A 19056-nucleotide genomic window follows, 5' to 3' on the forward strand; every position below is an offset into this window, starting at 1 on the left:
AACAATGTGTTCAAGTCCTTATACAGTACAAAAGATTGCTGTCCATAAACAACTATTGAAGGCCCACCACTGGTGTAAGCACAAATATTTAATGCATTTACACTCTCAGTCCTGGTAAATACTGTACTTGTGACCAGAAATGCTCTATTCTCAGGCAGTACTGCCACATACAACTGTATGCACCAACATCCACACACCCTCTTACTAGGCATTCATAAAGTTCAAACTGATCAGGATATAATACCAATAATTTATTATCTTAATGCAGTGTTCTCTCTGACCTCAGTGGTGCCTTATCCCATTGCTTTTCTTAGACATCATCACTCTTAGAGAATATCCCAGCTTGAGAACAATGTTATTACTTGGGTCCATTTCTTCCACTAGACAAAGTGGTTGATTTTATTGTTCTTTAACCTGGGACAATGAGGTAAAATGAGTCACCTGAAAGATTTTACATCACAGAGGCTTACATACCCAATCTCAAAGTTGATCCACTGTTTTTTAAAAAATTACCTGTAAAAAGACTATGAAGCCTAAATAAGGCTCTAGTCCTTTTTTTCTTTCTTTTTGGTAAAAACAAAATGTACTTCATTTAATGATACCCATCTTTAAACATGTAGCCTCTGAAAATATATGGAAATCCATTCACTCAGCAGCAATTATTCTGCTATACACCCTTAGCAGGAGCTGCATGCTTGCATATGATAAAGTGGCTGATTTGTTAAGCACACACCAGGGACTTTCTGTCAAGTTAAATGCCATGATGGGAGGTACAGTATAGGATTAGTTTTGTATATGAATCACAGATGCCTTAACCCTTGGAATGGATTTTTTACTTGATCACTTCAATCCACTAACAATATTTGGCAATATTCTATATGGTATGTTCTACAGAGAAAATAGCATTCTATTGATCAATATAGAGATGACAGTGAAGTTCACAATTATCTAGTTTGGTATATGAGTATGTCCAGCTTGTAATGCCTAGATATATTAGTAGTTGAGCATCAATTCTCCCAAACTCTTCTGCAACTAAAAAATATAAAACAGACTTTTGCATGTACACAAAGAGTTTGTCTCTCCTTTTAGCCTAAAGTCTCAGATGCCATCATGGTTCAGAAGAAGCTTAGGGCATATTCATCTTCTTTGAAATGGTTAATTTTATAGGGTTCATATATATATATATATATATATATATATATATATATATATATATATATATATATATATATATATATATATATATATATATATATATATATATATGATATTGGGGGTCAGTATTCAAATATCTTGAGAATGCCTGTATCTTTACAAGATAGTATTAGTCACATGTATGGCAGTAAAAATACATTTTCAGAAGATTTCGCATTCAGAAAATGAGACCCCTGGATAATACTAGGCATACTTATTTTGACCTTATTAAGGCTTGGAGATGAAGCTCTCACACACCCCTCTCTTGGAATGCCAGCAATTTGTTTGTGGTATCTCACATTCTCTTCGGGTTAAATACTCTGCCTAGCTGAAAATTAGCCATAAGCATATCTCCTTTTTCACCTGATCTAGGAGTATTTTCTACAGCATTGCTCATGCGGTGCTGCCAGCTTTTTGCTCAGCTCTTACCAAGAAGCCAAGAATTCTTTTCCTGGGTGGAACACCAGACCACACAGCCTATTGGCTCAGAATGGAATCATATCTGACCTCTCAGTTATTCCAGAAACAGGAGGAAACAATGAAAGATCAAGCAAAAGTAAGGTTCCTTTTTTTCTGTGCTTTATGCTTGCTATGAAATAAGGCCTTTGATCAGTACACCTTAACTTGATGGTATGTGATGGTGGTGGTAAGTAGCTGGTTGCAGTAACAATCCAAGCTTTCCAAGCCCTACTATGTTCCAAGAGGAACCTTGGGGTTTTGGTGCGTTTAATAGCTTTAAAATTCCATTTTAAAAAAATGCATGTATGGATGGCATATTCATGTCTTCTTTCTTCAGTAGGGAGAGGATCCTGCCAAATCTTACAATCTTTCTTAAAATGACTGCAAGAGTTGTTTTGGTTTCTAGTAAGATGAGCAACTGCAAAATCTTTCTGATATGGCCTGTAGTGTTCTGTGAACTTCAGCAAGCAAATGCATCTTGGAATTTAACTGGTATCTCAGTGGAATTCCAGTTACAGCTACAAAATCCTTTAGTAACCAAGAATCCTGTGGCATCTTCAAGACCAGCAGTTTTCATACATGGCCACTGACAAAACTGTTGCTAACGATGCATGTTTATGTATGTATATGAAAAATTCTGAATAAAACTTCATGCATCTAATGAAGTGTACTGTATAGCCAACCCAGGTTCATGTTACAACAATTTTGCTCTTTCTCGGTGGTGGTTTTTAGTTCCAACAGATAAACACGGCTACCGTACACACCAATTGGAAAAGGTTCTTCATAAGTCTCCCAAATAGCAGATGGAAAAAGAAACTGGGTTAGGCCAGAAAATCTCTCTGTTATTGTTTGGGCATCTGAAACAAATACAGACCACAGGAAGAACAAAATCCATGTTGTGAGCAAAAACTGCTGGGAGACAACTGAATAAATGCAAAGCTGCTGAGATTTTATCTCGATTCTCCTTATCACTGTGCTGCAAAACATCAACTTCTCATTCCCCTCCTACCCCCCAAAAAGCTAAGATTCAGCACTATATAGAACAGAGACTATTGCTGAAGTTAAGCAAAAGGAGAGCAGAGGGCGGGTACATCAGCTCTACACATAGTTCATAAACAGCAGGGGACTGGCATGAGCAACTGTTATGAAAACCTTGTGTCCCACCAAGGCACACCACTCTGAAAAATGGGGGGGGGGGGAACCGCCCAGCAGGCCTGTAGATGAGTACAAAGAGTTCAAGGGAGAGAGACTGAATTGAGACCGAGTAGAAAAAAGAGACCATCTGCATTATTTGCCTGCTTGCCAGTTCCCTAAATTGGCAGATCTACCCTGCCCTACACCATACCTAACATTCTTTAGTAGATTCAAAAGTCCTACAACTCCATATAGACACTCTGAAAAATTGTTGTAGATAAAACTTTTCACAAGCAGTCCTCTATATACTTACCTGGGAGTAAAATCCATTGAACACAGTAAGACTCGTTTCTGAGCAGATATTTATTTAAAATATTTTCGCCCTACCTTTCTCCTTGAAAAGGACTCTAGGTGGCTTACAACAATGAAAGACAATATTTAAAGTTGAAAACAATGAGTATGTTGTGGTGGTTAACATCATTAAAAGACAATACAGTCATGCCCTGCTTAATGATTGCCCTGTATAATGACAAATCTGCTTCATGACAATGTTTTTGCGATCGCAAAACGATGTTTTAATGGGGTTTTTTCGCTTTGCGACGATCGGTTCCCTGCTTCAGGAACCGATTCTTCGCATTAGGATGATCAAAACAGCTGATTGTTGGGTTTTCAAAATGGCCACCGGCTGCTCAAAATGCCCCCCCGCTGTTTTCTAGGATGGACTGCTCACTTTACAGGCACAGAAAATGGCCGCCATATGGAGGCTCTTCGCTGGACGAGCAGGTATTAAGCCCATTGGAACGCATTGACCGGTTTTCAATGCGTTTCAATGGGCTTTTTTATTTCGCTTGCCGTTTTTGCTCCACAGCGATTTCGCTGGAACGAATTAACGTCATCAAGCGAGGCACCACTGTATTTAAAAACTATGAATAATGAATAAGGAAGCATCTTTCATCATTAACAAGCAATACTAAGGCAAAGATCAATAAGTATACACATATTTTAAAAAAATGTCACTCCCAGAAATGGAAAACACTAGTACTAAAAATCCAGTCAAAGCAATAATGCATAGCAATCTATCTAAAAATCATGCACAGGTAGCTGGCTACTGAGGGAAGGCTTGCCTGAAGAGAAAGGTCGTTGCCTGTTTGCAGGAGGACAGCAAAGAGGGGGCCAGTCTGTCCTCTTGCAAAAGTTCCGAAGCTTGGGAGCAGCAACAGAGAAGCCTCTCTCCTCTGTTTCCCCCACCACCACCAAGCGCACCTCTGAGGGTAGTGGACTGAGAGAAAGGCCTTTCCTGATGAGCTTAACACCCAAGCTGGCTCATAATGGGAGATATGGTCTTTGAAATAGCTTGGGCCCAGGCCATTTAGGACTTTGGAGGTTAAAACTAGCACTTTAAATTGTGCCAAGTAACTGATATGCAGCAAGTGGAGCTGCTGTAATAAGGGGGTTATGTGATAACTGTAACCAGCCCCAGTCAGAAATCTGGCTGCTGCAGTTTGGAGTCCTTGAAGTTTCCTGACACTTTCCATCAACAGCCCCACATAGAGTGCATGACAGTAATCCAGCTGGGAAGTAACAAGGGCACATATCACAGTGGCCAGATCAGATCTCTTGAGAAACAAGTGTAGCTGATGTACTAGTTTTAATTGTGCAAATGCACTCCTGGTCACCACCGAGAGCTGGGTATCCAGGTTCAGGGATGAATCCAAGAGCACCCCCAAGTTGCGTACCTGTTTTTTTCCTTGGGAATATAATCTCATGCAGTATCAGCTGCATCCCTATCACTTGATCTCTATTCCTTGATACTGTATATATAGGATTGCAGTAGCAAGCTGTGCTGTGTATAGTAACAGAAAGATCTTCTGCCTCAATGCAACCCATAGCCTCCAAGAACAAACCATGGATTCTGAAATTTGTATAATCATGCAAATTTCTCATTTTGTAGTTTATTTGCAATTTTATACTGCTCTTCATAATTTGTTCTGTTTGATGAGGCTTACTCCAAAGTAAGCAGATGTACAATGAAGCCTTACAATTCCTTAATTCTAGATAGATCTCACCAGAAATTTGAACTGGGTTTTCTCATACCTGACTCTAATCTGCTAGCTATTGTATCATACTTCCTGTAAGGATACAATGGGTAGGAGTGTAACAATTTATTATTGCTGTTTAAAAGTACTGTATCCCCACCGTCTTAGCTTTGCATATACTGTATTTTATGGCCAAAGGTTCTAAATGCCTGATGGCCTTTTGGTCTCCGTGTTTCACCCTATCCTTCCCTTCAGCCTCTGCTTTAGCATAGATCATTGCAGACCATGCTCTTTGAGCCTCAGCTTGCATTTAGTAGTTATAGAAAAATTAAATGTTCTGTGTATATTTAAGAGGCATTCAAATGATTTCTGGTTAAGAATTCTCCACCCTTGACTCACTAATTTTTGCAGCCAATTTTTTTTGGCATCAGTATCCTGTCATTGGAATAAAGACACCATTCCTTATTCAAACAATCCAGGGTGTTTGAGGGGTGAGTTTGAGGGGTGAGTGAACAGTATACTGTACATGTTGGTAGGCCGAGTGAGGGAAGAAAGGAGAGAAATGCAGATCAATTTAGCTGGGCAGTTTCCAGGTGTGTTATGCTACAAATCTTACAATTTCTGACCACCAGTCGAATTGTGGGGTTTGTGGTGCAAATTATCTGCCAAGTTAAGGAAAGTAACTTAAAAACTGCTCCCCTCCCCCTCAAAAAAGCCTTTTGAATAAGGTTACGTGTTCCCTACAGGGAAATGTCAGCAACCAATATGCCATTCTTTGAAAAACTTAGAGTTTCTTTGAAACTAATTATTTGATTAACAAATTAATAAATAATGTAATGAATTAAGTCCCCATCTTCCCAATGGTAAAAACAGTGGGTCAATCTCTCCTTCCAAATCTAACAGTCAAACCTTCACTGCCCCTGAAATGATACATCTTTATGAAATGCCATTTGAGAGGTAATGAGAAGGGACACAGCATGCCAAAGGAGTGCTGATTTGGTTTGGTCAGGATAAGCAGTACCCCAGTGTGTATATGCTCAGTAAGCTAGATACATGGCTGAGAAACCAGAGGTCAGGAATCTGATTCCTCACTGAACCTCCTGGGAGAAAAGCCAACTTGTGTGACTTTGGGCAAGCTACACAATCCCAGGGAACCCTAGAAGAAGGGAATGGTGAACCACTTCTAAGTACTCTCTACCTAGAAATCTCTGGAAAGGGTTGCCGTAAGTCAGAATTGACCTGAGACCACATAATAGGATGATATGCATTCTTATGCTAGATGTGTTGTCTGTGTGCCATCAAATCAATTATGACTTATGGAAACCCCTTCTAGGGTTTTCTAGGTAGAGAATACACAGAAGTGGTTTACCATTTATTGTATTTATTTCTTAGGATATCCTGGTGTTACTCAGGTACTATCCTGAAAACACTTACGTCAAGACTAGAGGTTGGCTATTTGTATCCCTGGGTATATGAATAGCAGCAGCACATGTGCCACAGAAGTCCATTCCTCTACTCACCGCTCAGCTCCGTTGTTGTGCCAATCACAGAAGGAGCCCAGACAGCTCTTCCTCTCCTCCCTGCCAAGCTGACCACTCAACTCATAGGCTGAGTAGGAAGAACGCCCCCCCACCTCTGCACCACACTGGTCAGCTGCGTAGGAAGGCGAGGAAGAGCAGGACGGGCTCCTTCTGTGATTGGCACAGCGGCAGTGACAGAGCCAAGCACTGAATGGTGAGAGGACCAACTAATTCTGGGGGGAGGGAATGGATCTCCATGGCACCTATGGTGCTGCTATTTGTATTCCTATCCTCAGGGATAGGAATATGAATAGCTCATCTTTAGTCAGGAACAGGGGGCTCAAAGGGAGAACAAGCCAGAAAAAAGGACAAGAGGACAACTCAGATGCAGGTTTCTCTGTTGTGTTCAACTTAAATAAATCTTCACCTTCTAAGCAATAATGCTGTGTTGCATCTAAAGCAGCTTACATGGTTTTTCAACCAATGTTTTCTTTCCTGCTTTTCTTTTTGTATTTATTTTACCTAATCAGCTATAACAATCTGTATTTTTAATTTCTTTTTACATTACCAGGTTATTACAGCTTTATATGTTTTATGACTTTTTCGTCCTATTCATTCATCTCATTTGGTCTTATTGATTCATCTTCATTGGTTACCACCTCAATAAAAGATATCATCCTGTGATAAATCCACCTTTCAAATATTTCTTTCTTGGGGTACCCTATGTTAAACTCCATGATGAGCTGGCACCATACAGCAAAATCAGTAATACACAACACTGTACAATGTCCATTTTCAAAACTATATTTTAAGGTTTATATTACAAATTAGCAACTTAAGTCTTCAACAAGCTGCTTTAGGCTCTCTCTTTTAATTTAGATTGCTTGGCTACGATTCCACTGTTCAACCAAATTCCGAAGTACTTTGTCAATACACTGCACACTTCTATTCTGGATTTTTAAACAGCATTTCTTCAGCAGCTTTTTACAGTTACCATGGACTTGGTTATGAATTTCTCCTGATCCATGAAAAATGGTGTGCACTGCCTCCCCACTCAGTTTACCCACTGTTTTTCTCCCTGGTATTTTTAAAATGGAAACATCAATTATTTCAAGACAACAAAAAGGAAAGAAAATGCAGCACACTTTGAGCCTGCCAAACAAATCTATTGATTACCTTTGTTTATTATGTGTTTTATTTCAGATGGGAGGAAGTCTGAGCTTTGAAGACTGTAATACTAAAATCTACAATAACTGACTCATTTATAAGACTGCAGAGGAACTGATAAATAGAAGCAATGAAACTTTCTGAGATGCAAGTCACCTGCCCTGTTTATTGTGTCCACTCAGAAATTTACACCAATATATCAATACAGTTGGTTATATTAACTTTGTTAAGCTACTTTGAATATGAGCTTACCATAGTACAGCAAAACTACTAACAAACCTACTGTGTTATATTCATTCTCTAACATTAATTTTTAGGAGCAAGAGAAATGGCTTTCTCCTTAATGCTACCTTCTCATTGGCTGCATCATGTCATAAGTACTTGACAACTGTCCAGAAGTAATGTTATGGAATGGCATCTTACTAGGGCAGGGATGGGGAGTCTTTGGCTCTCCAACTCTCTTGGATTACAGCATCTGGTCAAACTGCCTGCAATTTCTGAGAGTACCTATCACCAACATTCTGTTGTGCAGCTCCATGTGCTCAATGGGAATCCTGTCATCAACAGCAACAGATTGCCACCAACTGAAGACTTCCCTTTTACATTTCAGGCTGTGCATGGCTCATACAGAATGAGATAAAAGTCGCATGGACTCCGAAATTGAAAAAGAAGACTTTAATCAGCTGCAACCTGCCACTGACAATGCCATAATATCCACTGGAACCTATCTAGTAAGAGTTCAGCTACCACCTGGATAGCACAGTAGATTGTGTTGGGATGGAGTCAGAGGATGTAACGCACATTAGCAAAGTGACATTAAGAAACATAATTGTGAGATCTTGGAAAACAAGTTTAGGTTGGGCAGTAGGATACTGAAAATAAACCTCTCCAAGACAGCTGTCTCTGTTCCATGTCGAGAACCAGCTGGGCAGGTATGGTAAAGAGTCTCAGTGTATGGGGGCTGAAAAAGGAAGATTTCAGATTTGTTAGGTCACCAAGGAACATTTAGGACAAGCTGGGTTCAGGGAAAAGCTGACGTCTTATTTGATTTGAAATGTCCCTAAAGAATGAAGATGAAAGTGTTGTTAATTGGAGGCAGGCTGTAAATAGACCATGAGCATATGGTAGAACACATCAGCCAGTGAAAGATGCTTGAGAACCAATGTGGAAAATGCGTAACAACAGAGACATGTAGAGAAGAATACCATGTATGCGTGCTTCTGCCCTTATGGTAGAGGCCTCCAAACAAAAATGAGAGAATTAAGAGTGCTTGGCATTAACGAAGAATGTAAATACAGTAAGTTAAATGGAAACCCAATAGAATGTGGAGAATCAGGGAGATGCGTATCTCCTTATATAAACTTTATGGACAAACCAGGGAAAGGTGTATCAGAGATTATGTATGTCTGTGCCAGAGAGGATAGTATAAATGAAATGAGAAATCTCAATAGGGGATGACTCCTCCATAAGAATTCTGCAGGTGACAATACAAAGCTCTGAAACTGATTTGATATTGGAGACAGGCCTTCACCATCCTGACCAATATGTTAAAAAAAATCTGCACATGGCAAATATTTGAAACTTGGGGAAAATTTTCACATGACAATGCCACAGAATGTCTCCACTGTGAACTTAGCTCTATGTGTATTCTGTAACAAAATGTCCCTCTGGTGGAATGAAATCCCCTGTCTGGATACAAAGCTGAATGACAAAAGCCAGCAGATTACTAGCCAGGTTCATGCTCACTGAACACAGTAAACAGTAAGTTTGGAAAGAAATACTGGAAGCCACATACAAGAACCAACCATCTCTTTCAGGTTCATTGGAGAAAAAAAATTAGGAGTTTTAGTTCCCAGTCGAGCCAGCAGGAACCTATATGGACAGTTACAAAATGACTAAAACTACTTTAAAATAGAAGTGATGGTGGGAACGGTGCTATTTCAGCAGTTGCCTCACAATGTTTCCTATGTGTTTAGATTTAGATTGTATAGCAGCCAAAATCTTTGCCTTGTTCTGTTCACTTCAATTGGACTAAGATCAATAAGACTTGCAAATTCATGCAGGATTGCACCCATGTTGCCATGCAAAATATTAAAGTCAAAGCCAGCGCTTCCCATGGACACTCAATCTGGCCAGATTGAAAAGAGAAAGCAAATAAATTGATAAATGAAGATTCATGAATGGCAAGAGTTGGTTTTCATGCCAATCTAAATGAACTTGCTGTCCCATCCATGCCCCTCAGAAAGAGCAGACAGACAACTATCTTAATTTCCAGGTGTTGTTTACTTCTTTAAAAAGAGCATGATTTATAGCAGAGCCAACTATTTTAGTGGACAGCCCATTGGAAGCTTCCACAGTCACAAATAAAGTACTACTCAACGCACAGAAGTGGCCTCCATTTGGTCAATTAGGGAAGCAAGTGTTACTGAAACCATTACTGTGTCAGTCTGGTAAAGCAGTTAACAGTGGCTTCTGTATTAGTTTTCTGGGGGGAAAAAAAAGAATAATAAAAATAATAAAACATTTTTTTCAAAAGGGGAAAGATCTCAGTCTTACATAAGGGCAACCACCACTGCTCCAAATAGTTTCCACATAAGTCTGTTCAACAATATTTTTTGAAACCCATGTTTTGCAAAATGTGGCAGTTCCATCATACACCATCCCATGTCTTCCAAGAAAGAGCCATGCATTTTAGAAGTCCCATTATACAAAGTCTGTTATCGCTTCTCCAGTTTTTTGTATTTTGCTTCTGTAGAAGATAAAACATACTATCATTAGTACAAGAACATTTCATGTGGCTCTTTTCAGTTATGAATCCATGCCTAAGTCTCTGTTCTCCTAATTCCCTTGCAAGGAATAAATTGCTTTACTGCACACAGCTATTTAAGCTATTCTCTTTTCAATCAATCAAATAATATATAATCCGACATTGACAGAAACAGATTGTTTTCCCAGCCATTGGAACTTTCCATTTTTACATGAGCTTCCTTGGCCTTTCAGTTTCATTTATATGAAAAATTACTTTCTGATCAAAAGTATACACACTATTGGGTTCTCCATTTTAGCTGTGGATAAATCAGAGGATTAATTAGGAGGTACTTCTTCCAAAGTGCATTGCAACTAAAGCAACCAACTTGAATAACTGCCAAAATAGAAAATCAACTCAAATTGCAAAAAAAGAAAGAAACTGACTGCACTACCCTTGCTTTTAAGTTCAATCAATAACTACTTTTTGAAAATCCCTTCTGTTTCAAAAGAATACGAGATGCAACTGTTCAAGAAACACAAGTCCACAGATCCCTTGGGCACTGCACAATTATATATCTATTTGGATCCAAGTCACAATGTAACAATAGTCTCAATTTATTTATTTATTTATTTATTTATTTAACTTATATGCTGCCCACACTACCCGAAGGTTTCACGTATATTCTTTTTCCATTATCTGTCTATTTTCACAGACTCAATTCTTCTTGTAATCTCCCATTCCTCTAAAATTTAACAAGCAAGCTTCTTGAATTAGGAACCTATCTTTTAGGTATGTGACCCTATGAATCATCACGTACACCAGTAATTCTATAAATACATCAGTGATATCACAGATATTAATATTTTCCTGTATCCACTGTTTCCAAGTTTAAAGATCTAAATGACCCCAAAGCAAATATTTGACTTTCAGAATGTGTTGTCAACTTAAATAGTAGCTGCTGAACTCTTTCACGCAGACAGGCTTAGTGATAACATATACTGTATAAGGGCTGGTCATACATTGAAAGCAATGTTATTTCTTATGCCACTCCAACAACAGAAGTGAGGTTCTGCCATAAGAAACCGCCATACCTTTAATTCTTTTAAGGAATACCATTACAGCATGGAGTGTTACTATACAGAATCTCTTTTTCAGTGACTTGCACATGGACTAGGTCCTCTCAAACTTTTTTAATGCCTTCAATATTTTTTCCCATGGATACAGCATTTCACCTACAGTGTTCGTTCTGCCTTCTATTTCCCTTAGAATCCACAGTGGGCATCCTGACAATCCATTTTTTGCAGCATTACCCATAAACAGAGTAAAACCTATCACCATTCAGGAGCACTAACCCCCTACTCCCACAACTGCCCTATGTGTGAAAAAAAATAGTAATATTAGAGTCCAAAATAAATAAATTTCCCCACAATATTGCAAGTAGCTACCAAGTTTTTTTGAATATGCATCCAGCTTGTAGGCAGCCTGTTCTAGGGCTGCCACCTGCTCTTCAATTAAGTTAATTTGTTCCAGATATGGCTGAAGTCCGGCATCTTGAGAAAGAGGGAAAGAAAAGAGAAACAATCAATGACCATCTATTGATGCACTGAGGGCAAAAACTTCATTTGCGGGGAAACAATGTGGCCTGAATATCTGGTACATTTATAACACTCTCAAAATCACTGAAAAAGTGATAGACATACAAACCTGCCCAATAATGGGGCAGTCCATTGTTAGCTTTTTGTTGTCTACCAGACACCAATGCTATGGTACAGTCACATGAAAAAGAAAGTTTTTGAATTCTATGGTTTTACATATCAAGATGTAATAAAAACCATCTGGTCCTTAGTAGGTCTGAATATTAGGTAAATACAACCCCAGATGAACACACCACATGGCATATTGCACTGTGTAAATTTACCATTTTTTCCGTGTATAAGATGCCCCCATATATAAGATGCCCCCCACTTTTCTAATCCAAAATTAAGAAATCTAAGTGGGGCTTAGCAAGTGTAGGGGGAAAGGGATCAAAGCGCTGCAAGATCGCTTTGATCCCCGCTTTCCCCTCCACTTGTTTTTGTTCTCTCCTCAGCTTACCTCCGTGTATAAGACTATCCTCAATTTTTAGTCTAAAGATTTTAGACAAAAGTATAGTCTTATACACAGAAAAATATAGTATTTTACAAAAATAAAGGCAAAAATGGAGAAGCCATGTGTGAAAACCTTTACTGCTTCCATAGGAATTAAGAGACTAAGAAGCATCCAGGTGATGTTAACCAAAGGCCCCTGAGTAACTGATCATTGGCAAGTGTGATCACCTCTATAAAAACTAAAGTTTTAGCAGTTTGTTGGTCTGGATCATTCAGTTATGTGTTAATACGATGCCAAGGAGGAAACAGATCAGCAATGATTGCAGAGAAGCAATTGTTGCCTATCAATCTGAGAAGGGTTAGGAGGCCATTTCCAAATAATTTAAAGTCCATCGTTCTACAGTGAGGAAGATTATTCACAAGCGGAAAACATTCAAGACAGTTGCCAATCTTCCCAGAAGTGTACTTCCAAGCAATTTCGCCCCAAGGTCAGACCATGCAATGCTCAGAAAAATTGCAAAAAAACCCCAAAGAATTACATCTTACACTCTACAAGCCTCAGTTAGCATGTAAAATGTTAAAATTCATGATAGTACAATTTAAAAAAGACTGAACAAGTACAGTTTGTTTGGAAGGGTTGCAAGAACATGACAGCATGGTTTAGGTTTGCAAAGTTGCATATGGATAAGCCACAAGACTTCTGGAACAATATACTTTGGATGGATGAGTCCAAAGTGGAGATGTTTGGCTATAATGCACAGTGCCACATTTGTTGAAAACCAAGCACAGCATATCAGCACAAACAGCTCCTACCAACTGTCAAGCATGGTAATGGAGGGTGATGATTCAGGCTTGATTTGCAGGCGCAGGACCTGGGCATCTTTCAGTCACTGAGTCGACCACAAAGTCCTCTGTACACCAAAGTATTCTAGAGTCAAATGTGAGGCCATCTGTCCGACAGCTAAAGCTTGGCCAAAATTGGCTCATGCAATGGAAAAATGATCCCAAGCACACCAGCAAATCTATAACAGAATGGCTCAAAAAAAAATAATCCAGGTGTTACAGTGGCCCAGTCGAAGTCCAGACCTCAACCCAATTGAAATGCTGTGGTGGGACCTTAGAAGAGCTGTGTATAAACAAATGCCCACAAACCTCAATGAACTGAAGCAATGTTGTAAAGAAGAGTGAGCCAAAATTCCTCCACGACAATGTGAGACCAAAAAATCATACAAAAAACAATTACTTCAAGTTATCGCTGTGAGTAGTTCCTACAGGCGATTGAATCATAAGGTACACTTAATTTTTCACACATGGCTTCTCCATTTTGGCTTTATTTTTATAAATAAACCACGACATGGTGTAATATACCATGTGTTGTTGTTCATCTGAGATAGTATTTACCTAATTTTCAGACCTACTAAGGACCGGATGATTTTTATTATGGCCTGATATGTAAAACCATAAAATTCAAAGAGGGTGTACTTTCCTTTTCACATGACTACAGGCGTTTCCTAGCCCTGTTGCTCAAAAACTATGTGACTACAAACACTGAGGACTGAATCCTAGACCATGTGCATCTCAAACCAAGATTCCTTCCCATTACAAAACAAGCAAAATTAGATTTAAAATTTATAAAATACATCAATAACTGTTTTACCACAACTGATGCAACATATTCTAAACAGACGAACAGAGGTACATGTTTTTAAATGTAAGTGTGGTTCCTTGGTCCAAACAAAATCTTTTATGCAATATGCTGGGTTTTTATCAAGCATTTGACACACACATAAATTTTATATTGTTGTTGTTTAGTTGTTCAGTCGTTCAGTCATGTCCAACTCTTCATGACCCCATGGACCAGAACACACCAGGCCCTCCTGTTTTTCACTTCCTCCCGGAGTTGGGTCAAATTATACATGTAATAACATTTGCAAGTTCCACAGTAATCTTAGTTCATCCCAGGTACCCTGTGTTGATATAAATAGTTCATGCAATGCACTACTACCCTAGCATAAATTGAAATTGATAACATATTCCCAGCCATGCTGGGTTTATGTGCACCTTCTTAAAAAAGAATCCATTCATATAAAAAACTTCATAACATACTGATATGATTCTTTCTTATTATTACATGACTGATATTATTATTATTATTATTATTATTATTATTATTATTATTATTATTATTATTATTATTTGGCTTAAGAGAAGAATGAGAGAGGGTGGGAATGGCATACCCAAGGCAGCTTTTCAGTCTAGATTGTTATTGGAAGTTATCACTAAGGATGCGTTACCTAAAATTTTGGACTAAAATCCTGGAAATTTCCATTCTGGGACTTGCACCACACACACCGAAATCTGCCTCCTTTGGAAGAAATGTCTAAGCTTGTAGGGTCTCTGGCATTGCTAGACCTAGCTCTGCCCAACCTTTCCATTCAGAAAGGAAGTCACCTGGTTTCTGAACAGGATGCTTTGGCCGAACTAGGCCTAGCTAGGCCACAAAACCTTCAAGCACAGACCTTTCTCCCAGGTGAACCACATCTAGGCTCTGTATGTAAGTGTCTGTCAGATGGAGATCTCAGAATAACTATTTATGGGATTTGTAGTCCAAAAATTCCATTACACAAATAGTGGCAACACTTAAAATTAATACAAAGCAGCAACTACATACATAACAGGCGCTTTCTTTTAAAACAGATGAGGAACCTATGATCCTCCAGATGTCGCTGGGAATCAAAATCTAAGCTGCCAAAGGCTGACAGGAGGTGGAATTTAACACCCAGGAAGCCACCTGTTCCATACATACTCTTTTAAAAAAATCACCATGTCACTCATAAAGACAGCTTCAATGTCACCACTCAAGAAAGATCACTTCTGAAGCAAACAGAACTCTACTTACATTTCTGATTCAAGTCTTTCAAGTTTCTACTTATGTTTATAGCAATATCTTTCATTTCTAGGTATTTCAGACTAGTAAGTTTGTTCATATTTTCTAACAGCTTGTAGTCTTCACTAGTGGCTAGAAAAAGAAAGAAATAGAATGAGTCAAGAAAAAGGCTGCTTCTATTTAAGTTAGTCAATCAATTATTTGCAGGCCATAATTATAATCACAGTCATATGGATTTGTTATTTGAATTTATGATTCTGGTAATCACCACCAGCAAAAGTGCTTTATTTCACTGTAAACATCTTGAAGCATAAAGCTGTAGTTCATGAATAGCAATTAAACATTGAGGAGTTCTCCAGACAGGCAGCACCACATGAAGCAACTTATCAAAAGTTCCTGCAACACACTAGCAAAGTTATATCTTTATGATGAGAGAAAAATGTAGGTAAAGGACAGAGCAGACCCTGATGAAAATGACCTGGTTTGGAAACTGTTTTTAGAAATGCCTGATTCCAGATGGAAGGTTTTGGCTAGAATACCACTCATCATTATTTATACTTAACTCTCAAAGACATCAGTGGAACTTGTTCCTGAGAAAACATGGACAGAATTTTACTGTGTATTATATATAATGTAAGCTTACCTGTTAGTTCCCCTGTTAGGTAAATGGCCATTTTGTTAAACATATCCTTACAAAGTTCATTGATATCTGCCTCTGCTGGTTCCGTAGCTTCTTCTGCTGTTTCAACTGCAGGATCCTCTATTAAGATTTAGAAGTTCAGAAGAGAAAATAAAATATTAGAGGTTTTTAAATGTATATCCAGATTTATCAATGAAATACTTTATATAGAAAATTAATGAACTTATGCCAAGTATGTCTTTAAAAATTCAATTAAATAATGTCTGTAATTAACAGCAATGGGATAATATGACTATTCTGGATTAGGAGACATTTCACAAGTATGGAAACTACTATAAAATGCATGTATATGGAAAACAAGATGATATGTAGTTAAAAATACAAGTTTACATTACTGTATTTTGTTTTGTAAAGCTACTGTCAAAGCTGGAGACAAATAACTTTTTTTCCTTATGGGACATATTCACTGAGTAGCTTATTACAATAACCATACCTTGAATACACCACATCCAAGTTACCAAATTAATGAAAAAGAAAACAAAGCTTCCTCAGTGTAGAATACAATCCTACCTCAACTTTAAATAAGTCCAGAAAAGGAGAACAGAAAATAAAGCAGAACTGTTACGTTCGGCAATTCAAACACTGCTTCTGTTAATGTGACTTAATATTACATTCCCCTTCACGGATTGCTGCCTTGTCCTGGCGAAGGGGCTTAAGTAATTCAGAGAAGCTATGGGCTATGCTAAGGGACGTGGTGGCGCTGTGGGCTAAACCGCAGAAGCCTGTGCTGCAGGGTCAGAAGACCAAGCAGTCGTAAGATCGAATCCACGCGACGGAGTGAGCGCCCGTTGCTTGTCCCAGCTCCCGCCAACCTAGCGGTTCGAAAGCATGCAAATGCGAGTAGATAAATAGGTACCATCTCGGTGGGAAGGTAAACAGTGTTCCGTGTCTAAATCACACTGGCCATGTGACCATGGAAAGATTGTCTTCGGACAAACGCTGGCTCTATGGCTTGAAGAGTGGGATGAGCGCCGCCCCTTAGAGTCGGACACGACTGGACAAAAAAAATTGTCAAGGGGAACCTTTACCTTTACCTTTTATGGGCTATGCTGTGCAGGGACACCCAAGACGGACAGATCATAGTGGAGAGTTCTGACTAAATGTGATCCACCTGGAGCAGGAACTGGTAAGCCACTCCAGTATCTCTGCCAAGAAAACTCCATGGACAGAAACAAAAGACTAAAAGATACGACGCTGGAAGACGAGCCCCTCAGGTCAGAAGATGTCCAACATGCTACTGAGGAAGAGGAGAGGACAAGTACAAGTAGCTCCAGAGCTAATGAAGTGGTTGGGCCAAAGCCGAAAGGACACTCAGATGTGGACGTGCCTGGAAGTGAAAGGAAAGTCTGATGCGGCAAAGAAAAATACTGCATAGGAACCTGGAATGTAAGATCTATGAACCTTGATAGGCTGGATGTGGTTCAAACAGGAGATGGAAAAAATAAACATTGACATCCTGGGCGTCAGGGAACTAAAATGGATGGGAATAGGTGAATTCAATTCAGATGATTATCATATCTACTATTGTGGGCAAGAATCCCATAGAAGAAATGGAGTAGCCCTCATAGTCAACAAAAGAGTGGGAAAAGCTGTACTGGGACACAATCTCAAAAATCGTAGAATGATTTCAATACGAATCTAAGGCAGACCTTTCAGCATCACAGTAATCTACGTTTATGCACCAACCACCAATACTGAAGAGGCTGAAAATGACCAATTCTGTGAAGACTTAAAACACCTTCTAGAACTAACATTAAAGAAAGATGTTCTTGTCATTATAGGGGACTGGAATGCTAAAGTAGGGAGTCAAGAGATAAAAGGAACAACAGGGAAGTTTGGCCTGGGAGTTCAAAACGAAGCAGGGCAAAGGCTAATTGAGTTTTGTTAAGAGAACAAGCTGGTCATCATAAACACTCTTTTCCAACAACACAAGAGGCGACTCTACACATGGACATCACCAGATGGGCAACCAAAAACAGATTGATTATGTTCTCCGCAGCCAAACATGGAGAAGCTCTAGACAGTCAGCAAAAACAAGACCTGGAGCTGATTGTGGTTCTGATCATCAGCTTCATATAGCAAAATTCAAGCTTTAAACTGAAAAAAGTAGGAAAAACCAGTGTGCTAGTCAGGCATAGTCTAAACCAAATCCCTTATGAATACACAGTGGAAATGAAGAACAAGAATACTGCATTACATTATAGTTCTAGCTCCTCTTTGCGTATCAGAGAAGTTCCACTCAGCTGAAAGGAATATATGCAAGATCAGTATAACAGAATAAAAAACAAAGTGCTATTCATGGGGAGGCAAACTCCCAATAACTGAATGGCATCAAGAAAGTAAGAAAACAGAACACAGCAGCATACTGTAGGAATAACTGGATTTTGCTAAGCAGCTATTCCCTTTTAAAAATTATTGTAAAATGCTGCACTCCCAGCTCTGTGGTTAAAGAATGAAGGTGCTACACTAAGAACACTGTCTGTCACCTTTAAGTAATAGCAGAAACACATGTTTTAGCTTGAAGAGGAAACAGTGCAGGAACAGATCTAGAAAATACCGAGCACTCGAGAAAGTAAAGCACAACGGAAAGGTCTCAGCACCTTTCAAGCACCTACTCAAAAGAACTTTTTGCCCTGAGGAAGCTCATCAGGACGTTTTTACTGCGTCTGGAAGTCAAACTCATTCACGATTTGCAAGAACCCGAAAACTCTCATAACTACAGGCGCTGCAGATGTAACTACAAAAGGAACGTTTAGCCGTTCTTCTTCTTTTTCGCGCCCTCAGGAGGAAACGGCGATTTATAGGAGACGACCCCTTAGGACCCCCTTCCTCCAGGACCCCTTCCTTGAAGAGGGCGAAGGGAGGCTTCACTGCCCTGTTTCCAGCGCAGGAGACGGATGCGACGCACGCAGCCCCCACTCTCCCAGAGATTCTCCTTATCATCATCTTACGTTTAACGGTTTGCTGTCGGGCTTCCTCGGGGGCGACAGCAGCAGCAGCCGTGGTCGCCATAACCGACGCCCCTCATACACACGAAGCGAGAACTTCGATACTTCCGCCTTTAACCCCCAAAACATCCGGGTCTACATTCTTGCCCCGCCCACTACCATTTACTGCGCATGT

The 19056-nt window shown here is 39.3% G+C and overlaps 2 protein-coding genes across 7 annotated transcripts in view; one reads left to right on the forward strand and one right to left on the reverse strand.

The window, feature by feature from the left end:
* LOC110087234 (uncharacterized) overlaps nt 1–10178 on the forward strand; it is a 29287-nt gene extending 19109 nt beyond the window's left edge. For 3 of the 6 annotated variants that reach the window (XM_078390585.1, XM_020808762.3, XM_078390586.1), the window contains 2 exons: nt 1567–1750; nt 7547–10178. In XM_078390585.1, the coding sequence (XP_078246711.1) occupies nt 1567–1750; nt 7547–7569 (207 nt within the window). In that variant the 3' untranslated portion in view covers nt 7570–10178. Of the gene's footprint in view, nt 1–1566; nt 1751–1993; nt 2315–7546 lie in introns of those variants that run through there. The other 3 variants (XM_078390583.1, XM_072994917.2, XM_078390584.1) reach the window with 1 other exon arrangement.
* Nucleotides 9775–19056, reverse strand: BLOC1S2 (biogenesis of lysosomal organelles complex 1 subunit 2). The gene is made up of 5 exons (XM_020808766.3): nt 18885–19056; nt 15877–15993; nt 15246–15365; nt 11705–11809; nt 9775–10259 (listed from the first exon to the last, which is right to left on the reverse strand). Exons 1-5 carry the CDS (start codon nt 18943–18945, stop codon nt 10228–10230), a joined length of 435 nt encoding a protein of 144 aa, XP_020664425.1. The 5' UTR covers nt 18946–19056; the 3' UTR covers nt 9775–10227.

Source organism: Pogona vitticeps, chromosome 3 (genome assembly GCF_051106095.1).
Source record: "Pogona vitticeps strain Pit_001003342236 chromosome 3, PviZW2.1, whole genome shotgun sequence".
Taxonomy (NCBI): Eukaryota; Metazoa; Chordata; class Lepidosauria; order Squamata; family Agamidae; genus Pogona; species Pogona vitticeps.

Coding starts and splice junctions, on each gene's coding strand:
- BLOC1S2 (XM_020808766.3), bottom strand. CDS start 18,945: ATGGCGACCACGGCTGCTGCTGCTGTCGCCCCCGAGGAAGCCCGACAG. Junction 15,994..18,884: donor CCGACAGCAAACCGTTAAAC/GTAAGATGATGA, acceptor AAATCTTAATAG/AGGATCCTGCAGTTGAAACA. Junction 11,810..15,245: donor GAAAGACTTGAATCAGAAAT/GTAAGTAGAGTT, acceptor CTCTTTCTCAAG/ATGCCGGACTTCAGCCATAT.